The sequence below is a fragment of the Rhopilema esculentum genome, chromosome 2 (assembly GCF_057945365.1).
Source record: "Rhopilema esculentum isolate cy_ngs chromosome 2, ASM5794536v1, whole genome shotgun sequence".
Taxonomy (NCBI): domain Eukaryota; kingdom Metazoa; phylum Cnidaria; class Scyphozoa; order Rhizostomeae; family Rhizostomatidae; genus Rhopilema; species Rhopilema esculentum.
In genome coordinates this window covers 801,871-827,118 of record NC_142816.1, presented here as the reverse complement: position 1 = coordinate 827,118, position 25,248 = coordinate 801,871, and the positions used below count along the sequence as shown (strand labels likewise).

General features: G+C 35.6%; 2 protein-coding genes and 1 long non-coding RNA gene across 5 annotated transcripts; 1 reads left to right on the top strand and 2 right to left on the bottom strand.

The window, feature by feature from the left end:
- Positions 1-127: 127 nt before the first annotated feature.
- On the bottom strand, positions 128-10,940 carry LOC135695343 (retinoid isomerohydrolase). 2 transcript variants are annotated; one of them, XM_065214411.1, is made up of 3 exons: positions 10,734-10,940; positions 4,930-5,190; positions 128-1,963 (listed from the first exon to the last, which is right to left on the bottom strand). In XM_065214411.1, the coding sequence occupies exons 2-3, from the start codon at positions 5,135-5,137 to the stop codon at positions 381-383; spliced, it is 1,791 nt and encodes a 596-aa protein (XP_065070483.1). In that variant the 5' UTR covers positions 5,138-5,190; positions 10,734-10,940; the 3' UTR covers positions 128-380. The 2 variants fall into 2 exon arrangements, with proteins under 2 accessions (XP_065070483.1, XP_065070482.1); XM_065214410.1 differs by having other exon boundaries at positions 10,738-10,940.
- On the top strand, positions 8,453-18,238 carry LOC148960540 (uncharacterized). Its single transcript, XR_016143802.1, has 2 exons — positions 8,453-9,384; positions 9,691-18,238. It is a non-coding gene; the product is annotated as an uncharacterized LOC148960540 (long non-coding RNA).
- On the bottom strand, positions 17,567-25,248 carry LOC135695342 (retinoid isomerohydrolase). 2 transcript variants are annotated; one of them, XM_065214408.2, is made up of 3 exons: positions 23,711-25,248; positions 20,329-20,589; positions 17,567-19,514 (listed from the first exon to the last, which is right to left on the bottom strand). In XM_065214408.2, the coding sequence occupies exons 2-3, from the start codon at positions 20,534-20,536 to the stop codon at positions 17,926-17,928; spliced, it is 1,797 nt and encodes a 598-aa protein (XP_065070480.1). In that variant the 5' UTR covers positions 20,537-20,589; positions 23,711-25,248; the 3' UTR covers positions 17,567-17,925. The 2 variants fall into 2 exon arrangements, with proteins under 2 accessions (XP_065070480.1, XP_065070481.1); XM_065214409.2 differs by lacking the exon at positions 23,711-25,248 and having other exon boundaries at positions 17,776-19,621; positions 20,329-20,467.

The window sequence follows — 25,248 nt, the reverse complement described above, 5'->3', positions numbered from 1 at the left end:
AGTAAATAACTAAAAATAGTTATAATGCTTATTACTAGTTAGCTTTTAAAAGTACAAAACAGTGCTATATAAGAGCTGGTTAAGCAACATTGACTTTGTGGTATATTACAAATAATGTATTTCAAGATTTGGGAATTGGCTCAAATCATTTATTGTCTTTGCCCATGTAATAAAGAGAAACAATTCTCAACATTTGATTTTGCTAAAAAAAGCTGCTTCTCTTCTTTGCAAACCAGCGTTAACAAAATTCAAAATATAACATTGAAGCAAGCAAAAATTGATGAAAAAAAAACTAAAGCTACCTCTTATAATGTTAGCAAACCAAACAATAAAAGCTATAAAAAAAGAACAAATTGTTTATGTGTTTTCAAAAAGTTCGATTAAAACAAAAACTGTAAAAGTTTATAAGCAGCAACAATCCAGATGCCCTGTACTATAGAAAGAGAAACTCCAGATGACGGCTGGCCTGTTGTTGGCTTGGCTGCAACTGTTGTTGCTGGCGCTTTAGTTGCTGGGACACGTGACTTGTAAAATCTGTTGTGAAGACTTATTAAGCCAGAATTGGGATTCTTCACCATTGCAATAAGCTTCATGTCCGTTGCATTGAGAACAGCCAGGAAGCTTGAAGATGGTACTGTATCAGATACAGGGCCAGAGCATAAAATTACGCCTTCATCTTCACCCACCGCGTCGTCCGGTTGCAGAAATACAGGCTCTTGCGGATAATACCCAACTGGTGGAACCCAGTAAGTTATATTTTTTGTCTTCACGTTAAGTTTAGCAATGCGAGGTTCTGGATTTACCGGGTTGCTCAGGAAATAAGTGTATGTGTAGTCTTTGTTATGAAATTTATCGTAATTTATCTGTGTGAATTCTGCTTTTCCATAAGGCTCAGTTTGAGTGAGAGAGCCACTCAAAGAAGGATCATAAGACCATGTATTCTTGTTAATGGCAATGCGAATGAAAGATGTGCTCCAGTTGTAGCCATTCATGGCCTCGTAGAGTGAAAAAGTTTTGATGTAGAGGTCTGGGTCACGGTAGGACATGGTATCTAGGTAGAGGTAATCGCCATCTTCAAAAGCATTGAGGCTGTGAGTAAAAAGCCTTGCGAATGGAAGAAATACTCTGTGCACATTTGACATGTTGCTTCGATCAAAAAGAAGAAGGCTCGAGTTGAAGTTTGGGTAGAATTTGAATGAGCGCGGGAAAACGCCCATTAGTTTTCTTATATTTGCATAGTGTTGACAGTAGTCAAAGAGATAGGAAGACATTGGGACTATTATGTAATTGCTTGTTGTTTCCATGTAGTGATGATACCCTGGCATGATATTTATGTCATCTAGACCCAGTCCTAGACGACATTTTGTGAGATTGTATTTTCCAAGGACATGACGACCTGTTACAGTGCGGTTAGAACCTTTCATTTTGTAAACAATAATGGCTGCTTCTAAGTCATCAAACTTTGTCGGAGAGGCTCTTTCAATGTCAATAGTTGAATGCCAGATTGTTCCATCCTTTTCCCGCTGTTCATGCGCAGGACTTATAATCAAGTCGTGAGTAGACCTGCTTGGAAATCCTTTATCGTTAAACTTCCTTCGATAGTTACCGAGCACCTCCAGTTCTGGCGTGACCTTCAGTTCCGCTGCACTGTATATTGATTCGGTCATTGCAAAAACTGGATCTTCAAGTCGGGACTGCCAGAAATTAACGTTTGGCGTGGGCCACAATGTCTCGTTGTATTGAATCCTCGTGTTTTTAACGTAAGCAGACAGATCTATTGGAGAAAATAATGTATTCCAACCAACTTTGGACTTTGCTATACTGTAATTGTAGTGTTTCCAAATGCGTGTTTCCTTCGTGTCATAAAATCTATTAGAGTATCTTACTTTTCCACCTTTGAACTCATAGCGTCCGACCATCGAAATGCAGTCAAACATGTGTGGTATCCAGTCATTTTGTGGTCCTGAAGAAACAAAAGGTGTCCATTGTTAGCTATTGCAATGACTATTTGTAACAAAAAGTTTAGATTAATACATATTTTTAACTACCTAAAGAGGCACGAAGCCAGCACAGAAAAGGTCGCCAGGCAATGGCGATTTAGTCTACTTGTCAACTGAGTAAAGCTAAGAAATTTCTTTTTTGTTATATTGAAACAAGAACTTAAGTAACGGTAATATTTCATGAATTTACCATCTGGCAATCGATACATTTTTGATACATTGTTGCAATGTTATAAACTTTTTTTGAAGAGTTTTTGTAATTTATGGAGCGAAGCTTCGTTTCTTTTACGTATTTCACACAATAAATCAAAAAAGTGACTTCAAAAGGGAGCTAAGCCATAATGATATGTGCAACGGAGCCTTATCATTGCGTCTACTTGAAAGAGAGTTTTTAAGGTATGGTCCCCTAAACATTTAAAAAGTCATTAAACTTGACTAACATCAAAGTTTTTCGTTCGAAAGGAACGAGGTTCGAATCTCATTTTATAGTTTGGTGTCTTCACTGCACTGAGGAGCATCAAAGTAACTCAGTGCTGAAAGCAAGCATCCAACGCGAAGTTAATCAGCAGTTGGGGCAACTCGAAACAAATTATGCCAATGAATGTACAGACTTTGTTGAGACGGAATGCTTCTTGACAGTCATGTAGAAAGAAGCCTTCTACTAAGGTTTTCGACAAAAAAAAGCTTCATCCTAAAATTGTTCGCAGGCACAGAAAGGCAATAATGCTAGTTGGGCGCGCAATGCCACCCGAGCCACCCTCCCCCTGGCCCCTGGCTTACTACACATTTGAAGTGCCAAAAAATTGTCCCCAAAGAAACAAGTAGTTTTAACTGAATAGTGTAACTTCAGTGATTTTTTCTTATCTTTTTCCATCAGAAAAAGGTTACTTATCTGCTCTTAGACTTAACAATTAACTGGAATATTGCATAAACATATACAGATTGCAATAATTAGAAAATTTTATTAGTTTATAGCAGTTATTACAAACTTTCTGTCTCAAAAGAATGAAAGTTGCGTACAGAAAAAGATCAACTTAGCATGCACTTAAAACAAATCAACTTAATTGCCCCAAGGAAATAACAAACAACTTCAAGTCAATTAAATATGTACGTTACGTGAGATACGGCATCCAAAAATAATGATAATATTTTTAGCAAATAAATTGAGTACCAGAATGAAAATATATTAGTTTGATTATTTAAAACACGACGTTAACAACAGCATAAAGAATATTATCTATAACAATTCCCACATTGTTATTAGTGACACTGATACAAAGAACATCTTTAATGCGCCACCACTACTGACTCTGCGCAGAGACAAGAATATAAAGGACCACCTGGTCAGAACAAGCTTAAACGAAACACCACAACAGCCTGGTACTTTCCCCTGCCAACATCACTTCTGTCGTACTTGCACACACATTAACCAATCGACCACTATCATAAACCGTAACCAATCCTTCTACATCAGATCTCACTTTACCTGTTCTTTTTCCTGTGTGATTCACTGCATCATCTGCACCAAATACCAATCTCTTTACATCGGCGAAACCTCCCGTCAAGTAAACAACTGTTTTGGAGAACACTTGAGAAATGTTGCTAACAAAATCCGTCTCACAGAAGAACACCTCTTACATATCTATTAGAACATATCTAAACATTTTAACTCATTCAATCATTCTACTGCCAACATTTCCATCCTTGGCTAATTGCATGCACCGCAAGACACCGTCATACGGAAGACTTTGAAGAAACATTCAATTTTTAGCCTAAAAACTCTTTATCCACATGGTCTTGGTTAACATTTCAATTTCCTTCAATAATTTCTTTTTCCTACACTTTTTTTACATTCTTCCAATTCTAATATTCTGTTTTTTCTGTAGCGTCGCATCTTCCATTCTTTTCTATTTATCGAATCTCAAAGTTGGGTGTGCATAAATTTCTTTATATAATTGAAAAGAGGTATGAATAGATTCAGAAAATCTGAAAGCATGCTCTGATATATTAGGTCAAGAAGACGTAAAATGTCTCAATTCAATTGCCAATTTTGTATCTAAATGCCTTGAGACATAATTGCGAGAACATTAGAACAATATATATATCCAAGTAGTTCAACCCGATATGCTGAATATCAAGAATAGCTGATTCTATAAATTTTCGAATCTAAAATTACATACACATTTTTAGTTTCTTTGTCCATTACTAATTGATATTTGTATCATTAAAAATCAAGTTGATATCAACGCATGACAAGTTGTTGCAGCAGTAATTCTATTAATTTTATAGAGTACCGAACTGATGACGTCACAAAAATATATCTGTAGAATTTTTCAGCTTAGTCTCTGTTATCAAAGAAGAGCATCATGAAATACTTCTGAATGTGCCATATCAGCTGAATGTGGTACAAATTGGATTAGATATGGCAATATAAGCGTTCGCTCTTTCCCCATCAAACTTCAGTAATTTGGTATTGGTTCATAACTTTATGCATCCAGTCAGAATAACAGTACCCTGGGTACCAGAGTCACAAAATTTCGAGCACGGAAATTGAAAACCAAGTGGAGAAGCGGAGGAATAAAAGTAATCTGTTAGAAAACTTGAAATATTTAGCCATTAGCCATTTCTCTCACCCAATTTTGAACATATCAAACCGATTTTGCATGTTGAGGGGTATATTATGATATTCTTTCATATTATATGGTCAAAATTAAGAAATTCTAAAAACAGGTTTTTGATGACGTCACACTTCGGTACTCTATTGTCATGTTTTTTTTAATTAGGTTAGTTAACGTCTTTTCCTAGATACATTTCTAATAAAAGAATAAGTCAAATCATAATTCAATGAAAAATTTACTTTGCTCATATTACTTTAGCTGAAATGTCTCAACTAGCGAAAAGAGAAAAAAAGAAAGCAATTTTAACCCACCATCAATATCACCGTACGAGGCACAATTTTGTCGAACGAAATCTCCATCAATCCAATGGGGGACTTCTCCTTGAATATTTGAGAGATCCTCATTTTGAACTTCTTTTGTTGTTTGGTAGAATATGTTGCGATAATTTGGGTCGTTTCCATAAACTTGGACCATTAGTACAGCCAAAAGGTAAAGATTGTGCACAAGAAATGACATCATTTTGCGTGGCCTCTTTATTAATACTCAGATCATCCGATGCTACAAATTAGCGCCTATATGAAAAAAATATTATCAAAGATTGCAAGGTAACAGCCAAAGCTAGCAATCATAAGTAGAAGCGACCATTAAGTGGTGTCTTGCATTGTAAATGAAACTCCTCATTTGGTTAAATAACAGATAAGTGATTGTTGATGATGTTACAAACCGGTCTGAAGGCACAACAATCGTGCAATACAGGAAACCAGCATGAAAACTTCACAACTTATGTAGTTTAATGTGTGGAATATAATGCAAAACAGACCCAAGCCGAAAAATTCCGCTAAAAGCTATTTTTAGAATATTAAACTTGTTTCCAGCCCCCCAAAATGAAAACGCCACTTTCAAGCGATGTAACGATGTCTGCCAAAATTGGTATTGATATACAATCTGAGGTGTGAAATATCAGGTTAAGATAAAAAGGTCTCTAAATAATCTCATATTCTATTTTTAGAATATCGAATTTGAATCCAGTTCTAAAAAAATGAAAAAGTCATTTGCGAGCGACTTAATGAGATCACGTCTGCAAAATTTAATATTCATGTACACTCTAAAGTTTGAAATTTCATGCCAAGCATACGAAGTCATTTTTTTAAATTAATTTGTTCCAAAAACAAAATGAAAAAGATTGCCAAAAGTGCATTTGAAAGGTCCATATTTGCAAAATCATGCAGGAATTATGACGCAAAGCAAACAAAACCAAAAATTATCCCGTTTTTATTTCCCATCTCTATTCTTGATAAATTTTTATGATATGAACAGTTTGCAGCATTTGATCACATTCATATTTCATATTTCTTGAAAAACATACGCATGACACAATCAATGTTTTGTAAAACGTTTTGTTTTATAATTTATGGATTCAATCGCGCGCATTTTCCTTCACACAAAATGCAGCAGAAACAATTCACCAAGAAATCAGCATCTGGGCCGTACACACAGAGGTCATTGTCACGGTCTCCCTTTGTCGAGAGCTCAACATCGAGAACGTCTTGGATTGAGTTTGGGTGGAACTGATGCAATGGTTTCAAATACACACGTATGCTGCAAAGCTTGAAGTAAATTTTTGCAGTGGGTGACGTTGTCGGTATGCTCTCACAGGGCGTGATAAAGTTGTATCACTCTGCGGTAGAGAAAAAGAAGCGGATGGGATATTTAGAAATCAAACCGAACATTTTACATTTAGCTGTAGCTAGAAACTAAATCTCTAAAGTGGCTGATTACAAAAAACCTTTTTCATATAAGCACTTTGAAATATGTTAAAATTTTATAACTGTAGCCAGAAACACTAAGTTTCTAAAGCGGCTGATTACAAAAACTTTTTCATGTATGCACTGTAAAAAATGCTAGAATTTTATAGCTGTAGGCAGAAACTAAATTTCTTAAGTAATCTGTTAGGAAACCCCCCCCCCCCCCGTGTATTTGTATTAGGACTGGACGCTAGTTTACATCACTCTGTGATAATTTATGTTGCTTGTGTATAGTATTTATTGTTGTAATTATGTAATGATCATTAGTGAGTTTCGAGTCTCAACACGAGTTGCACGCTATCTTTATCGCTTCTTGCCGTATACGACTACTCGTAAGTTACAGCTAGCCCTTAACCTGTAACATATTTTAGAAGAATTTGCCCTCCCCCCGCTGCTTATTAATACCACCCCCTTCTATTAGATTTTACAAATCTGTCATGACCAGAACACGCAATTTACACTTGTCAGTAATTCCCCTTGCTATGTTATGTAGTTTTTTTATTAATTGCCATAATTCCCCGTGTTATGTTTGTCTATTTTTATCTCTAACCATCTATTTATTATCAAGTAACCAGTGTCACCATCTTACTAATTCCATTGGCTTTTAATTAATAGATTATCAACATCCACTGGTTTTATTAGTTCCTCTTTGCTATTGAAATTTGCTGACATTTTATTGAAAATTGGCCAACCTGAACACACCCTTCTATTTCCACCCCCGTTCTATTGAAACCTGGCCGACATGAACACCCCCATTTCTATTACCACCCCCCCCCCCTTCTATTGTAAATTTCCCGGAACAAACATCTCCCTTCTATTACCTCCACCCTTCTATTAGAAACACTAGAGTAGGTTACTTGGAAATCATACCTTTGTATTCCAGAAACTCTCTTCAGGAAGGCATTCTTATCAATGTTACAATGTTGTAGCTGTAGCTGGAAACTAAACTTCTGTCTTTTCTTGGTGTGCTAGGAGCATCCCCTGGCACTATGATAGTTATTTTATTTTTATCTAGGCTGTCGTAGGGTAACGCTAGAGAGCCTACTAAGGATGATGTTCAGTCCATTGAGAGGTTTATTTTGCTTTACGATTGAACTTGTCGGCTATTAACAATAGATGAGTGTAGGAAAACGCTGTTCATGAAGAAAGTTCATGGACGCTTTTGCAAAATGATTTGTTATTGATGTTGCATTTTTACTTGTCCAAATCCCAACCCCCCCCCCCCCCTTCCCCCCTCACATTTTCAAACCTGTATCGAGGCTCATGAGGCTCAAAGAATTAAAGCCTGCCACCAACAAGGGGGGCTTGTTAAATATTATTAGTGCTCGTTGTCTCTAGAAAACGTTGACATGAGCAATATCACTGCCCTCGCCCTCTACCAATTTAAAGTTCTAAATGTGCTACTGTAATGTTGCTAACGACAAATATATTATATGCTACTTGGATTAAAGACTTGCATATGTTTATAGGGCAATTATTTACATTGTTTATAGGGTGAATCTAGGGCAATTTTGGTGCTAATTCTGTTCTTAAGCAGCAAAATACGTACGAATGTTTATATTTTAAGCGCTTGGCAATGGAACTAAATTTAATTATCAAATGAAAACGGTTGAAATTAATGGTATTAACTAGACTCTGCAACATACTTCATGTATTAGATCGTACAGTACATAAATTATATATTATAATAACAAGACCAGTTGCGGAAAAAAGGCTACATCACTCGCGAGTCACCCTTTCAATTTTGAGGACTGGAACCAAGTTGATTGTTCTACAAATAAAAAAGGGCCATTGGTGGACCCTATTTGCTTGGCATGGCATTTCCAACTTTAGTTTGTACATGATCATTAAAGTTAGCAGACATAATCTCATTTAGTCGTTCGCAAGTGACTTTTCCATTTTGAGAACTGAGCCCAAGTTCAATGTTCTAAAAATCGCTTTTAGCGGAAATTTTCGGCTTGGGTCTGTTTTGCATCATATTCTACACCTCAAACTACATAAGTTGTGAAATTATCATGTTAGTATCATATTTTGCACGATTGTTGCAAAATTTTGTCCAGGCCGGTTTATTTGGAGAAAATCATCCCACCTTCCAGCCTGTGAGCTGAGAGGCTAGCGTTTATATGGAAACGAGGCAGCCCGGTTAGGTGAGATTCCACTGCGTGAGAGGTGGGATTTCACTTGGGTGGGATGAATTTTTTCAGCATAAACGCTGGACGGTGGGATAATGCTGGAAGATGGAATGGTATTGGAAGGAATAAACAGGGAATTTTGTAGAATAAACTAGCAAACTGCCAAACCTCAAATTTCATTTCACATCCTTACTAAATCGACCATGGCCAAAATGGAAAGCAGTTGATTTCGAAAGCACTCGCGTTTACCAATAAAGAACAAACCTTCAAGATAATCAAAGTTTCCACGACATACTTGCATAATTGCAGCTATGAAGAGGCGGCATCCTCTTGATACTCCATACTTGCCGATAAAGATTTATTAGTTGTCAAAGGACACTAATGTAGTTTTCCCTTCTTATTGCGTGAAGTCTTCAAGGAAATTTTCCTTAAAGATTGACAACGAGAAGTACGTAAATTTTGGAAAGTCGTATCTTACCTGGGTTTAGATACTTCCAAAAATCTACCGGTTATTCATGCAGTTATTGGTTGCGAAACAACACCGGTAATGTTTGTTATAAGGAAAGCTAACATTTTAAACAGCTTTAGGAGTGTTCTGGAAAGGAAAAATTGCTCGAGGGGGTTACGATGAGACAGGAAATCTGCAAAGACATTCTTGCGAAAGCGATCAAATTTGTGCAAAAATAATCATACAAAGGGAAATGTGATGAAACAATTGTGCAGATAAGAGTAAGAATTCGCAAGGCAATGAAAAACAGATAATCAGAAGCTCTACAACCAGATCCATACTGGTCGACACAAGCATTAACTATTGGTTACATTACTAAAAGTAAGAGAAATTGCCTTTAAGCTTTGGTTAGACATACGATGGAAAGAATGATCTGGCCTACAGGTGGTATTAGTGTGGTTTAAAAGAACAAAATTTCTTTATATATTCTTATTTTGAACATACATTTGATAAATAAATAAGAAATGGCACTTAGAGGTTATACAGAGAAAAACGTTTCTTAACGGATTGATGAGAAAAATATTCGATCGTCAACGTTAAAAAGGTGTGAATATCTGCAGAAAATACTGGAGTCAGCCAACTAATTCCCAAAATCTTTTTGACACAAATTATTTTCATCTTTTACAGGGCCCCGCACACCCTCCGCTAAAAAACTGCAAGATCTGCAGTGCTCTAGTGATGAAATCGAAAAAAAATCCGTAACCAATGAGGACCAGGCCATGGGAAATAACGGTGATCAGCTTAAAGCAGACGATGATGAGTAGAACTGCATTTTCTTTGGGAGTTCCAGCAAAGGAGACAGTGATAAGGAGACAGTGATGAAGGAAGGATTCAATATCATTTTCAATACAACCAAATTTTAATTTTGAATGACTTTTTTAACCAGCTAAAGTTTTTTAGGCATACTTTCACGTGTTATTCAATTACCTTTAAAGGAAGATGACGTCATAAAATAATGATGACGACATGAAAAAACGTTTAAAGGTAAGTATAATAGTAATTCAATACATCTTTCAAAAGCACTGAATGTGTGCTCTTCGAATATGGAACATATTTGACAATGATAGTTGCGAGAAAACAATTAAAAAGGTCAAATAGTTGCGAGAAAATTCCAAGTGATATTTCTCCAAGTTGATGACGTCATCAAAAAATTTGACTTCCGCTCAAGATATTTTTCATATCATCTCAGATTTGAAATCTGCTTAGTTAATTTAGTTTCAAAATGCAAGAAAAGTTTAGTTCAAGTCGTTGGCTGATTTTTGAAGATTTTTTATCATTTTTCTGGTGACATCATCAAAAACAGGAACTTCTGGTGATAATTTTTTTCCCCATCTTAGATTTGGAATCTCCATGGTCGATTTAGTAAGAATGTGAAATAAAATTTCAGGTTTGGCAGTTTGCTAGTTTTTTCCTACAAAATTCCTTGTCTAGAAGTATGAAGTGGTCATGAACATGCCATTGAATTTCGTCCCACTTGTCAGCACGTAGGCTGGAAGGTGGTTTGACTCCCTCCATGTGCAGCTGGAAGGTAGGAAGGAAATTGCATGTAAACATTCGACGATATCGTGCTACCTGCCGCAAGTTTTTAGATGCAGATTTAAAACTTTTAAAGAAAACTTAAAGTTTGGAGAACTTTTTTTAAAATAGCATTTTTGCTGAAAACAACCCACCTACCTGAAGGTTTCGTGACTCTTCGCTTTTCTGATTCAAGTTTTTTTCCTGACAAACTACAAGCAAACTAATTCTCCTAAGGTGTCCGTAGAATTCCCTACAACTGATCAACACCCAATGTATATTGGCCTTTCAATGAAACTTAGAAAGCGTCACTCATTGCTTGTTTCGGAATGCCAAAACTATTTTGTGGTAGATGGCAATGGCAGTCATGGCTTTTAGCGGGTTATAGGACGGGGGGTAGCCTCAGTTAGACAGAATAAGAAAAGAACACCACAATGTGACGTCATCAACAATCTTTTTCAAAGCTTTGTCAATTTGACCACATATAATAGATTAGTAAAAATACCTCTAAATATGCAGTATTGATAAAAACTTTTTAAATTGGGTATGACATGGCCTAGTAAATATTTCAAGTTTGTTAGCCGATTTCTTTTATTTTGGCCTGGTTCATATAGCTATTAGCCTAAACCAAGTGACAGTGATTTTATTTGGAAAAATGAGCTAATGTGGCATATTTTGAAGTTACCATTTTCCAACTATAATCTGCCCTCGACTTTAAAACGGCGTCCCACTCAACTTATCTTGCACATTTTGAAGAATTTTATGATGCTTCAGGGTTATATGGTCAAAATCAAGAATATCTGAAAATCGATTTTTATGACTTCATCGCTTGAAAGTCTTCTTCATCACATTGCAGTTTGTAATACACTTCGTTACCGCTATGTCAGTCGGGCAACTGCTTTCTATTTTGTTTTTTATACGTGAAATATTCAATCTACACCTTGACTATTTTTCTCTTCTGCAAAAATCGCTTGGCATTGTATTTGGACAGCAGAAGCTGACATGGGTACAAGTAACGTGTTTCAGATATACACGGTTTTTTATAAGAAAGTATGTTATAAGAAGATTGTGCTCGGTTCTTTGAAGAGTTCAAAAGGTACAGGGCTGGATCATTGAAAGCTATGAAAGTTGAAAATTCAAGATATTCAAAATTTTAAGGAAATTGTGTTGTAAGAAAGCATATTTATACGTTGAGGGTTTTGAGAAAGAAAGCATATTTATAGCATATCATCTCCTCCATCACTGCGCATGCTTAGTCACGTAAAACTTTCCAATCTTGTGTTAAGAAAGTGTTAAGAAAGTTTTAGTGCTGAATTTAGGAAATAGCTAATAAAGTCTGAGGGCTGGAGACACTTCCTTTTGTTTATCTCAACAACAAGAAATTGCTTTTAACCATGTTCCCCTGAAACCATGTCTGACTCGGAAAAAAATTATAATAAATCAAGAAGATACTCGAGTTAAAAACGAAAACTTCTTATTATGAATGAAAATTTTTTGAATTCTTATAAAAAATAGTGAAATTAAAAGTGATCAGATCTCTGAAGGACTACTTCTACTGCATGTTTCTGCTTATTTGACAAAGTCATTAAAAACAAGACTACCCTTTTAAAAAAGCTTTATATAAATTATCAAATGTTATAGCTAGTTAAAAACTTAGTGGAGAATAAGTCTATACAGGGTCCACGCTACAGAAGGCCATGAGGCCATGGCCGTCCCGCTTTATCGATAAATGAAAGATTCATATCAGTCAAAAATGTTTATATGGATAAATCTATAAATTACAACAAACATATTGAACTAAAGTTCAATAGGAAAAAGACGTCAACAAAATCATTTGCCACAACGGAGGGATGGGTGGTTAAGCAGGGCCCACGCCACCCTGTGACCGGGGTGGCCATGCCCCCCTCTCTTTTGCAGAGCAAGTAGTTTTAAAGCTGCTGTAAAAGGGGTGAAAAGCCTTGGCCCCCTACTTTTTTAGCTTTGCCCCCCCCCTTTCAAATTCGTGGCGCGGGCCCTGTTAGAAGGAAACTTTCTTTCTGGCCTCTCTAGTTTTGAATCAGTGGCGTGAGCCTTTCTGTATATTTAGTATATTATTGAAACTTTTGTCGAAAGTGTCAGGTGTCATCAAATGATCAAGTGTCAAAGGAATATTAAACAGCTTACTAAAACGATGAGATTTTATAAAACTCATTTTTACTTGCTACAGGGCATAAATATTATTTACACCATATTTTCGTAACAACCGTAGCGTTTGAATGCTTTTACTACAACTTGAGTAGTATCTCATACAAATATGTTCAACTACGTTAAAAAAGATTTCAAATAAAATGATCACATCCTTTATCTTTTTCATTGAAAGGGAACTGGAAACAGGAATGTTAGAAAGAGAAGGATTTAATTGGTCCATTGAAAGAATTACTCAAATAATTACCTTCTTTGTCATGCGGAAATAAAGTGCCACACGAACGCAGTGAAGCAAATGGCATCAACAGGAAAATTCGACAATAGAGTTACGAAGTGATAACGTCACAAAAATTTATATATTGAGCTTTGACCGCATTTCTTGAAAAAGCATTATACTCCATCTCTCAAAGAATTTAACCTTAAAATGGTTTCTCGCATTTCTGCTTTTATTTTTGTAAGATTTTCAAACAAAAGTTTATTTGGATTCTGCTACTCATTTCTAGCTCTAAAATTCGGCACATTTGTCCTTTTCTTCTTTCGTGTAACTCTTTATTCCATCCGCCACTGGTTGAGAAGAGTTTCCAAAGAAAAGACAACATTTCCTATCGATCTCGGGCTGTTTATCTTTTTTTCATCATTTAAAAGTTTAAACTACAACCAAGGCTACTCAAATACATACCGCTCATAATAGTGTCATCTAGCCTCCATTATGAGTGACATTTACAATTTTCAATTACCTCTAAATATCAACGCAAAAAAGGGGAGAGAAGTAAAAGAAACTAAATCAGTAAGAATAAAGTACCTCTAGAAAAAGTTACACACACAATTTTTACATAATTTACATTTTTCAGAGGTAGATCATCACTGTCAATAGTCTTGGAACACTTTCAAAGGCAAATTCAGCCACCCCCCTCTCCCCCTAAGAACAATGTTGATTTACTATTGAAAAGGAAAGGATTGTGGAGTACGCTTTTTCGTGTGCCTTGTATGATATTTTTCTATACTTTAAACATAATTTTGTGGGTTTCGAATCCAAAAAGGTATTTGTCGCTCAGGAGGAACTCCATTAAACAGAAATTCAGGTGTTTTTGATTGTCTTAACTGGAAAAATGGCATAGTCTTCGATACCATCTTCTGTCATACATAGACTCCCATCCAAATTCCTAAAATATTTTTTGCCTGCTGGTCCCTTCCCAGGTATCTGTGACACCCAGAGCCGCCGTATACTGAGCTTGTTCAATGCTTTTTGTGACAGTGCTTCTCATATCTGGGTCAAACCTGTGATATATTGTCTCCATAGTCTAGGTGGGGCCTAACGTAAACTTGATCTAGAACATCTCTAGAAAAATATTTTGAGAGGTATTTTATGAGGCCAATGTCCCTCCTAGCTTTTATTACAGAGCTTCTCTAACCTATGACTGAAAGTTTAGTTTAGAATCTAAAATTACTCCAAGATGTTTGTTTTCATTCTTTCTAGTATGCTGACATTTTCCAGAGAGTATGATATAAGGATCTGGGTATAGGTTGAGCTGGAAAGGGATTATTAAAAACAAGGGAAGTGTAAGAATCGAGAGAGCAACAAATTAGGATAAGTTTATAAGTACAGTGCATACAAGGTTCTCTCATAATTTTTTAATTTTAATTTTTGCGGCTCTGGTACCCAGGGTAATACAAGGTATACAGTTTCGTATACTGACAAAGTAACAGATGGTATTTTTAATAGAGAAAGTCTTATACAGGCAATTCCTGCACGCCACTATTCAGCTCATATGGGCATTCAAATCTTGGAAGATCTCTTTGGTCAAACTTTCTACCACTGGGCAGCCACGTAGCTGCAGGGGGGCTCGGGGGTTTTCCCCTCCAAATGAAAATTTTGACAACAGCTTGCCCCCTCTGGCTACAGTTTTTCCAAATGATATTTTGAAAATTTGGCATATTTGTAATTCCATGACCTTGATTTTGTCCAAATATATCTGTTTGTTATATATCTGTTTTCTTGTTTTAAAGCCTGCCCCCCCTGAGGTATGGTTCTTGCTCGAGTTTGCCCCCTCCCCTAGCCAACACCTACAGCTGCGTGGTTGCCACTGGGGTTTGTATGATAATTAATGTAGAGAAATAGATTCTTTTTAGCGCAGCATACGAGAAAATTGAAAAACAACAAGGAAAAATTTCAAGTGGAAACAAATAAAAGGAATCGTGATTCGGCATCTTTTTACGTGCAGCAGGGCTTGTGAAATATGTTTTTAAAGAATTATGTTTTAAGTTGTCAATGAATTGAGCTGAAAGGACATAATTTGAGTGGTTTGTTGGATGATTTCTTTCGTTTGATCTTTATTGACAAAGAATGATAAAGCAAAGAATGCGAACAACAACATAGCAAATGGTGGAATGAGTGATTGGTCCGGGTCCGAGTGTAGCCATCATAAAAAGATGGAGCAGTTTACCTAATTTGCCTCCACCATTCGGCCCCCCTTAATGTCTCAAAAATAAAACGAAACAACATTACTTATTTGGACGGAGCTTTCTTTCAAGTTCTTTAGGCGAGTTGAAGAAAATTAATTTGCCAGTTTTTGTTCTTAGACCCAGATTACAGTTAATATCCGCAAAGGCAGATTCGATGTTTTCGTTGCTTTTTCCAGTTCTTTCGCTTTATCGAGGAGTCTCAATCTTCTTTTTGTCAAATCAACTCTAATGGTTATTGATTTTGCCTTTTTCCTTTCTCAGTACTTTCTGTACGATCACAGAATGACCTGAATTTGACAATTACCTTTTGATATTTCTTGCCGTTTTTGTCCTCCACTATTGCGCCAATTCTGTACGCTCGATCGATTGCGCTGGCGTCTAAACCACACTGCATTTCATCTAATACATCTTTGAAAATCTTAATGCAATCTTCTTTCCGGCTGGTCTTCCTTGACGTAGCCTTCACATTATAAAATCTCAGGCAACTCCTGCAGCCATATTTTTCCTGTACATCGAGTTCCCTCTCAAGAATTTCAACAGACTCGAGTTGCATTCAAGATCGGCAATTTTTTCTTTCCGTCATATTTAAAAAAGCAAAATCCTAGCCTCCAGAATTCGTGTTTTGAAGTTAATACATGAAATTATACAAGCTAATTAAAAGTTTGACATGTTGATAAAGTTTATATTCATATTTCACTTCTGCCCTTTTTTGCTATGGGTTCAACAATCACAGCATAGTGACACTTAGATTGCCGCCATCATCACTAAATTTGGAGTACACTCCCCTCCCAAAAGTATTCGAACGGTCGGGCAAAATTATAGGGCCTAATTCTTACAAATGCCATGTTAGTAAAAAAGTAGGATCAAGTTTTGGTGGCACAATAAAACGATGGCGTCAGAAAATAAGCAAAATGAATATATAGAAAAGCAAAAATTTTGTTTTGAAAAAGTTTACTGGGAAAATTTTTCTCAATAGCGCAAAAAATTTTATCCTTGGGCACTGGTAAAAACACAAAATATGGATGAAGCTATGCAAATATGATAAAATTGCACAGCAAGTGGGCTACACGAAGTCTACTACCCAAAGAATTTGCAACTTAAGTAAAAAAGCAGTTTACTGGAGAAAAAGTTGAGAACAGGCAGGTCAAAAAAGGTTTCATATAGCAACCAACGAATTGAAGCAGGGTTTGCGAAGAAACTTGTTTGTCAACTTCAAAGGAGTGAAAATAGCAAGTAACTTTAAAGCTTTGTGACCAAAATCGGCTCAACAATTAAATTAGGCATACTCTTTCGCAATACGGAATTATAAATTGTGCCCTAAGAAGAAAACTTGATTTTTACCAAATATCCGCACCCACCGGCAAAACAAAGTTAAAGTTATAAAGGAACGACCTATCGCCGACCGGGGCGATAATGTCTTCTTGAATGAGTGTAGATTTTGTTAAAGAATGACTCTGAAGCATTCTCAATCCGAAAAAACAACTGGAAAAGGAAATAATCAAAAGTTATTTCAGCAAAATGTAAGAAAGGGAAAAATTTCAGTGATGGTCTAGGGTTGTGTTAGGCCTAATGGCGTCGCCATCTTGTTCTTCTGGAGTGTTTGCTGAACGCCGCATATTATGTTGTCATCTTCCAAAAAACCTCCCCGAAAGTGCCAGAAAAATTGACAATCATATCAATGAGCCTTTTTTCTTTCATCGAGACAATTCTCCATGTCATACAACTAAGGATACAAGCGATTATTCTGCTGCCAGCTGAATCCTCACTATTCCAGGGCCTTCTCAAAGTCCAGACCCGAAAGTAATTGAAAATGCTATCGCTTCTTTGATTTTTTGTAAAAGATTCAACGAATAGAGATCCTCTGAAGACCAAGCAGCAATTAATTGATAAAACCTTTGAAATTTGTAACATTATTCTTCTCCATTTCATCAAAAATTTACGAAGGTAATTTCCTGGCCGCCTCTATACTACCCTTTTGTCTCATGAGTACCCCCACCAAATATTAAAGTTATTCCATTGATAAAATGAATTATGGACTTAGAATTGAAAATTGTGTAATTTAAACTTCTCTTTATGATTGCCTGAAATGTTGAGGTGATTCCTATCGTCATTCTATAAATATAAGCAATTAACTTTTATTTTTGTTTTCATCAACTTGACCTTCGCAATATTGGCTTCCGTTCGAATACTTTTGGGAGGGGAGTCAATAAATTCTCAAATATGTTTAGATCTGTATATCTCCTCAAATATCTTTAAATCTTTACTAATTATGACTGCTTTAACTCATGACAAAAGCCACTGCAAATTATAAGTTCAACAATTCATCAGATTGATTGTTAGGAGATTAAAACCAATTAAATATAACTACATACAGTTAAAAAAATATGTCAAAGTGCATTTACTAATATTTCCCAGTGCGAAATCTAAATATTATCTTGAAAGAAAAAGAGAAAGGTCCCCGCACACAATATGTTAATTAATTCTGTGAGAGTAAACTTATTCTGCAATTTGTCGCAAAGACCAAAATTATAGAATCATCTTTTGAATCTTAATTTTTTTGTTGAACCTTTCACAGAACTGTTGACAAAAAAAAATTCGAATTCTTTGAATCAACTAAACTCTGAACATTCTAACAAACCGGGAGATATTAATTATAAATAAATAAAGAATACTTTGTGAGCTACATCTTTTCAAGTTTGACTACAACAAAAACCGTAAAAGTTTATAACTGGCAACAATCCAGATGCTCTGTACAATGGAAAGAGAAACTCCAGGTGATGACTGGGTTGTTTTTGGTTTGGTTTTAACTGTTGTTGCTGGCGCTTTTGTTGCTGGGACACGTGACTTGTAAAATCTGTTATGAAGACTTATTAAGCCAGTATTGGGATTCTTCACCATTGCAATAAGCTTCATGTCCGTTGCATTGAGAACAGCTAGGAAGCTTGAAGATGGTATTGTATCAGAAACAGGACCGGAACATAAAATTACGCCTTCATCTTCACCCACCGCGTCGTCCGGTTGCAAAAATACAGGCTCTTGCGGATAATACCCAACTGGTGGAACCCAGTAAGTTATATTTTTTGTCTTCACGTTTAGCTTAGCAATGCGAGGTTCTGGATTTACCGGGTTGCTCAGGAAGTAAGTGTATGTGTAGTCTTTGTTATGAAATTTATCGTAATTTATCTGTGTGAATTCTGCTTTTCCATAGGGCTCAGTTTGAGTGAGAGAGCCACTCAAAGAAGAATCATAAGACCATGTATTCTTGTTAATGGCAATGCGAATAAAATATGTGTTCAACGTGTAGCCATTCATAGCCTCATAAAGTGAAAAAGCTTTCTCGTAAAGGTCAGTATTATGGTAGGCTATGGTATCTAGGTAGATGTAGTTAAGATCTTCAAAGGCATTCACACTATGAGTGAAGAATCTAGCAAATGGAAGAAATACTCTGTGCACATTTGACATGTTGCTTCGATCAAAAAGAAGAAGGCTCGAGTTGAAGTTTGGGTAGAATTTGAAAGAGCGTGGAAAAAGACCGAGTATCCTTCTCATGTTTATGTTCATATAGTGTTGGCAGTAGTCAAAGAGATAGGAAGACATTGGGACAATTGCATAGTTGCTTGTTGTTTCCATGTAGTGATGATACCCTGGCATGATATTTATGTCATCTAGACCCAGTCCTAGACGACATTTTGAAAGATTGTACTTTCCAAGGACATGACGACCTGTTACAGTGCGGTTAGGCCCTTTCATTTTGTAAACAATGATGGCTGCTTCCAAGTCATCAAACTTTTTTGGAGAGGCTCTTTCAATGTCAATAGTTGAATGCCAGATTGTTCCATCTTTTTCTCGCTGTTCATGCGCAGGACTGATAACAAAGTCGTGAGTAGAACTGTTGGGAAATCCTTTATCGTGAAACTTTCCTAGATAGCTACCAAGTACATCGAGCTCTGGCGTGACTTTGAGTTCTGCTGCACTGTACACTGATTCCGTCATAGCAAAGACTGGATCTTCAGGCCGTGACTGCCAGAATACAATGTTTGGTGTGGTATGCAATGTCTCGTTGTATTGCATCCTCATGTTTTTCAAGTATGCAGACGCATTTATTGTAGAAAAAACTGTATTCCAGCCAACTTTGGACTTTGCTATACTGTAATTGTAGTGTTTCCAAATGCGTGTTTCCTTCGTATCATATAATCTATTAGAATATCTTATTTTGCCACCTTTGAACTCATAGCGTCCGACCATGGAAATGCAATCAAACATGTGTGGTATCCAGTCATTTCTTGATCCTAAGAATAGAAAATATGCTGATAGGGCCTTTGCTAAACAATTCCAACGTTTACTTTATATCTGAAGTTCAGTGCTGCACGTTGCTTTTATATCAACGTAGATCTACCTAGAAGAAACAATCATGTTATAATATGCAACCACACTTCAAATATCTCAACTAATGAAATTCAACATGCTGGTCGTTAACTTGTTCGGCTTTTTCATTTTATACAATTCTTTAGATATAAGTAATAACATTTCAAAATTTGAGCTACGAATAATTTTTTGCTTGCAGTTTTACGTAAATTGAGGTAAAGGTGTTTTCTTGTAAATATCCATTTTGTGAGCAAAGTCACAATTTCGAAAGTCAGATCAAATATTTGTGAAATTGCATATCCATGTTCTTTTGGAGCTATCAAATTTTTTCAATACCAAAACGAGGTCGAGATGGATTACTTGAGAGTAGAGCCGTAAGGCCTTTGTAAAGACAATTTGAAGCGTGTCACAATCACAGTCATTGTAATCAAATAAAACTAAACCGTATCAAGTTTACTTAAAGGCAGATCAGAGATATCGCCATCCAACATCTTGACATCCATAAAAAATCTTGACATCAATAATGAATTTTGTCATCAAACATTAATCTTAACATGAAACACAAATCCTGACATAAAACATGAATTATCTTGAAAACAAGCATAAATCTTAGCATCAAACATAAATCTTAGCATCAAACATAAATCTTAACATCAAACATAAATTTTAGCATCAAACATAAATCTCAACATCAAACATAAATCTTATAATCAAACATAAATCATGACATCAACTTACCATCAATATCACCATACGAGGCACAATTTTGACGAACGAAATCTCCATCAATCCAAGCAGGGATTTTTCCTTGAATATTTGAAAGCTCCTCATTCTGAACTTCTTTTGTTGTTTGGTAAAATATGTTGCGGTAATTTGGGTCTTTTCCATAAACTTGCACCATCACTACAGCCAACAGATAAAACTTGCGGACGAGGAATAACGTCATTTTGCCTGGCTGCTTTATTGTTTCTCAAACCAGCCAATGATACAAATTGACACCTATATGAAAAAGTTAAATATTTAAAGAAACTTCGAGGCAGCTATCAAAACTGAAAAAATAACACAAAAAAACATTTCCTTTCATAGATATCTGAATTTCCCTAACAAATCCAGTATCAATTGCAGTACAGCGCTTGTGTTTATCTGATGATGTTTCAAAATATGTTATAGGCAGTTTCAATGAAAGACTTGGGAAAGACGGTTGGCAAGAAGGGGCTTTAGCATTCTCGAGCATCAAATTTGTCAAGAAATTTTAAAAATTGTCCAACTTTGTCAAAATTTCCTAAGAAAGTTTGCTTTTAGCCTCTCAAAATATGTACTAGAAAAGAGGTTCTGAACTCTGACAATAATCTGGAATGGAATTATTTGTTTCTTGGTTTAGATATGGCAAAAGTAGCACAAATTTTCTTGCAATCAAATGGCCGTTTTTTGTCCTATGCCTTAACTTCTAACACCAAACCATATAATGAGCAATTTTTAAAGGGCCACTCCAGCCCAAAAATTTTTTCTGAGATTTTTTGCATAAATTGGTAGTTAGTCGAGAAAAAGAAGCCATCGTGAAATTTTTTTTCGAAAAGCTTAGCTCGTTTTCCAGATATAGACGCTCAAAGTTGAGAATCACCGTAAAAATACGACAAAATTTTCAATAAATTGTGGCCTGTGCATATCTAAAAGCTTTTTGCGTTTTTTGATCGAATGTTAAAAATTTCAGAATATTGATATGATATCTCAATGGCATCATCGTTTTACTCCAATTTTATTCTGTACTGTAATGTTAAAAATTAAGCATATTGAGTCATTTATAAATTTTGCCAATTATAAATATCCTCACCAAGTCAAAATTAGCCAAAACTAACGGCTTTTTCAAAAGTTATTTTCAAACAATCCGTTCAAACTGAGCATCAGCCATTTTTTCAAACCAGAAATGATCTTGTAGCATAAATGGACAAACATGTCCATCTTGTGAAATCAAGTTGTCTAAAAAGGGCCTTTTGCCAGAAGAAGGTGATGTTGTTACGAAACCATCGAAACTAGGGAGCTGCCATAAACATTCTGCTGACGAAAGCAAGCCTCCGCTTCTCGGATAAAGGCCGGTTTTCGCTTGATTCGCTCTGCCTTTGGCGAGTCAGCGAACGCGACCATAAGCTCAGTAGTCTAGTTCAACTGAGTTAAACTAACCAGCGAATGGTCGCGCATTCGCAGCGAACGAAGAAGTTTGATTGGCGCATGCTTCAGAGCGAATAAACTGGCCTTAATCTGTTTCAAGCGCCAAGCCTTTATAAGTAATTCCATGTGAATCTTGTCGGTAAACTTCGAGTTTTCTCTTCCCAGTAAAACTCAGTCCCAAATTTCCATCCATATAGTGGCAGAAATTGAGCTAATGGAAACGTGTGTGAGACATGGGATTCGTATGTTTTAGCGGCTTATTCCTTCAATTTCCTTAAAAAAAATCAAATTTTGGAGTTGAATTTTCCAATTCATGTTATATTGGGGGTCAGTTTTTCTCTCAAACCTTCAAAAGATCCTTTTCTACCATACTAAAATTCTAGAAAGTGAAGAAATTTGCAAGATGGAAAATGGTAGAAAAGTAGCCTTTTGAAAAAAAATTTTTAAAGCGGAAAAATTTTATAACGAATCTATTGCCGAAGCACAAAGCTAAAATGAAAAATTTGAAAACAATGACATCGTAAATGACTGACAACGGAGAATATTACTAAAAAATGAGTTATGTTCGTTGATTTTCAAATTTCGTAATTTTTGTTCAGCGCATCACTCCCTGAATTATACTGTTTCCTTCTGTGTGTTGGGTTTTCATTTTTATGGCAAAAGTGTCATATTTATGGCAAAAGCTGAGTGAGAATTTTGCAATTCCAAGTTTCTTCGACCACTATCCCGAAATACAGATAAAGAAAGATATAAGGAATTTTAGATTTCACAAAAATAAATTTGGACAAAAGTAGAAAAAAAAAATTATCTTAGCAAGAATTTTGCTGGACACACAAAGAGGGGAAACTCAGATTATCCCGTTTTTGGAAAGTAGAGCACTGGCCAAATAAGATTCAAAAAGGTGGTGAAATCTGTTTTCAGAATTTCTGACAATGGAACACATGGCCTGAAAAAGCATAATTGTATGGAATGAGCTAGATCTTTGGAAATTCATTGAGATATGGCCACATGAATACAAGCTCTTTTCCCCATCATATTACTGTACTTTAGTCTCTGTTCATAAATTAATGTACCAAGCTAAAATAACTGCAATCCATTAGTAAACTTTAAAATCTCCAATTAGCAATATCTCTGTAGTATTGTGCTTGTAGCAAGGCTGTAGCATCATACTATTGTAATAATTCAGTAATGTAGTAATAGTAATATTTTGTTATCTGTTATTGTCACTTACAGTTAAAGTGTAGAAACGTTATGCTTGACACTAGTTTTAAAAACATTTTCTTTACTGTATGCATCAGCATATAATGGAGTAATTTTGAGGCAGGGCTTTGTGGTTGAGGGTTACAAAGAAGGAATATCTACATTAAATTTTCTTTGGATCAGTATGTGGTATCAAGGACTACGGACCATATTACATATTGCGGGATCTGAAAAGGTTTAGAAGGGACTAAACATACTAAAAACCAAGAGTAGGGCAATTTTTGTGTCTTTTTAAGTATATTTTGGAAATTTTTGGTCCCTGTGTGGTATGTGGATCAAAGTAGGGCAAATGAGCCAGTCAATGGGATAAATGAACATTTGCTCGAGGAAGGAAAAGCCAACAGTCAATTAAAGCTTAGATAACCGAGGTTCCCTTAATCAAGGATGCACTGTGCTTACAACTTGATAAATTAGCTGCATTAAACCGGATTTAAAAATAGACGAGAAAACCCTGTTTAAAACATCAAAAGGAAATCATCAGCATAATGTGACCTCTACAATTCATCAGATTCAGTTCCACTGGCTTATCGGAAAATAGGTATTACTTGACCCCGTGTTGACAAAGATTACAGCGTTTGAAAAAAATGTACTTTCATTACAACTTTTGTTATATGTTAAAAAACCTGAAGAGTGAAAAGCTCAAAGAATACGAAAAGTAACGATACATAGAGTAGATCAAATAATTCTTACATACCTTCCACAGCAGTTGTTTTTGCACTCTGCTACTTTCCGAGTTCCTTGTAGCAATTCAAGTTTAATCATTTATTGGCACATTTATATATTATGATATGCGGAAGGAAATTGGGTTGGAATCAAAGATTAAACTTTCCCATGAGGATATATTGATGACTGTAATTAGCACCAGGACATTTTGAGCAACTGTTTGGTGACTCATAAGGTGACTCATACAATTTTTAGTGCAATGAATTTTGTAAAAAACTTCAAAGCAGTTATAAGCCAGATAGGCGTATGCTAGAAATATCTTTTTACTGGAACATTAAAATTATATTCTAAGAGTCGTTGGTAGTCTAAAGTATTATCTATTTCCAAAGTTGTCTACAAAGCCTCAGTGCAAGTTGCATTTCCATCGTAATACTTATAATCTAATGAAACATTATTTCTTATTAGGTAAATCTATTGCTCTGGAGGTATCAGGCACCTTGGGAAATTAGGGGCAGGAAGTATCATGCCTCTTCTCCAATACCATTCAGAAATTGTTTCATAAATTTGGTAACATTTCAATGAATGCAAACTATATTGGTGCTATTGCCTATGTGAACTTTCTAAAAATTTTTTCTCATTTTAAGTATGAAATCATTGCTTGGGGTGTTACTTAAAGGAAATTGACGTTTCAGCCTCGTTCTAAAACACTTGTTTCCCTCATTTTTCAAGTGTAAGTCATTTCTTCGGGTCTCTCAAGAGAATTTTCTTCTATAAAAAGAATATTTTTAGAACAGTTACTTTCTAGTGTTTACATCTTCATCTATGTTAATATAGTCTTTTTGAAAGCCATTGAACTATGTCACAGACAAGTCTGAGCTAAACCTGTTGAAAATTAGTTAATTTATATGTAAAGATTTCTTTTATCGCAATTTCTAAGCATTACGTTGACACATCTTCTCAATTTACCTTAATCAGCCATAATGCTAAACATTAGTTTTAGGGGATACGAATCTAGATTCCCCTTGGTTTAGGGTTATTTTGCTATCCATTTGCTATCGATATATGTAAAGATTTCTTTTATCGCAATTTCTAAGCATTACGTTGACACATTTTCTCAATTTACCTTAATCAGCTATAATCCTAAACATTAGTTTTAGGGGATACGAATCTAGATTCCCCTTGGTTTAGGGTTATTTTGCTATCCATTTGCTATCGATATATGTAAAGATTTCTTTTATCGCAATTTCTAAGCATTACGTTGACACATTTTCTCAATTTACCTTAATCAGCCATAATGCTAAACATTAGTTTTAGGGGATACGAATCTAGATTCCCCTTGGTTTAGGGTTATTTTGCTATCCATTTGCTATCGATATATGCAAAGATTTCTTTTATCGCAATTTCTAAGCATTACGTTGACACATTTTCTCAATTTACCTTAATCAGCTATAATCCTAAACATTAGTTTTAGGGGATACAAATCTAGATTTCCCTTGGCTTAGGGTTATTTTGCTATCCATTTGCTATCGATATATGTAAAGATTTCTTTTATCGCAATTTCTAAGCATT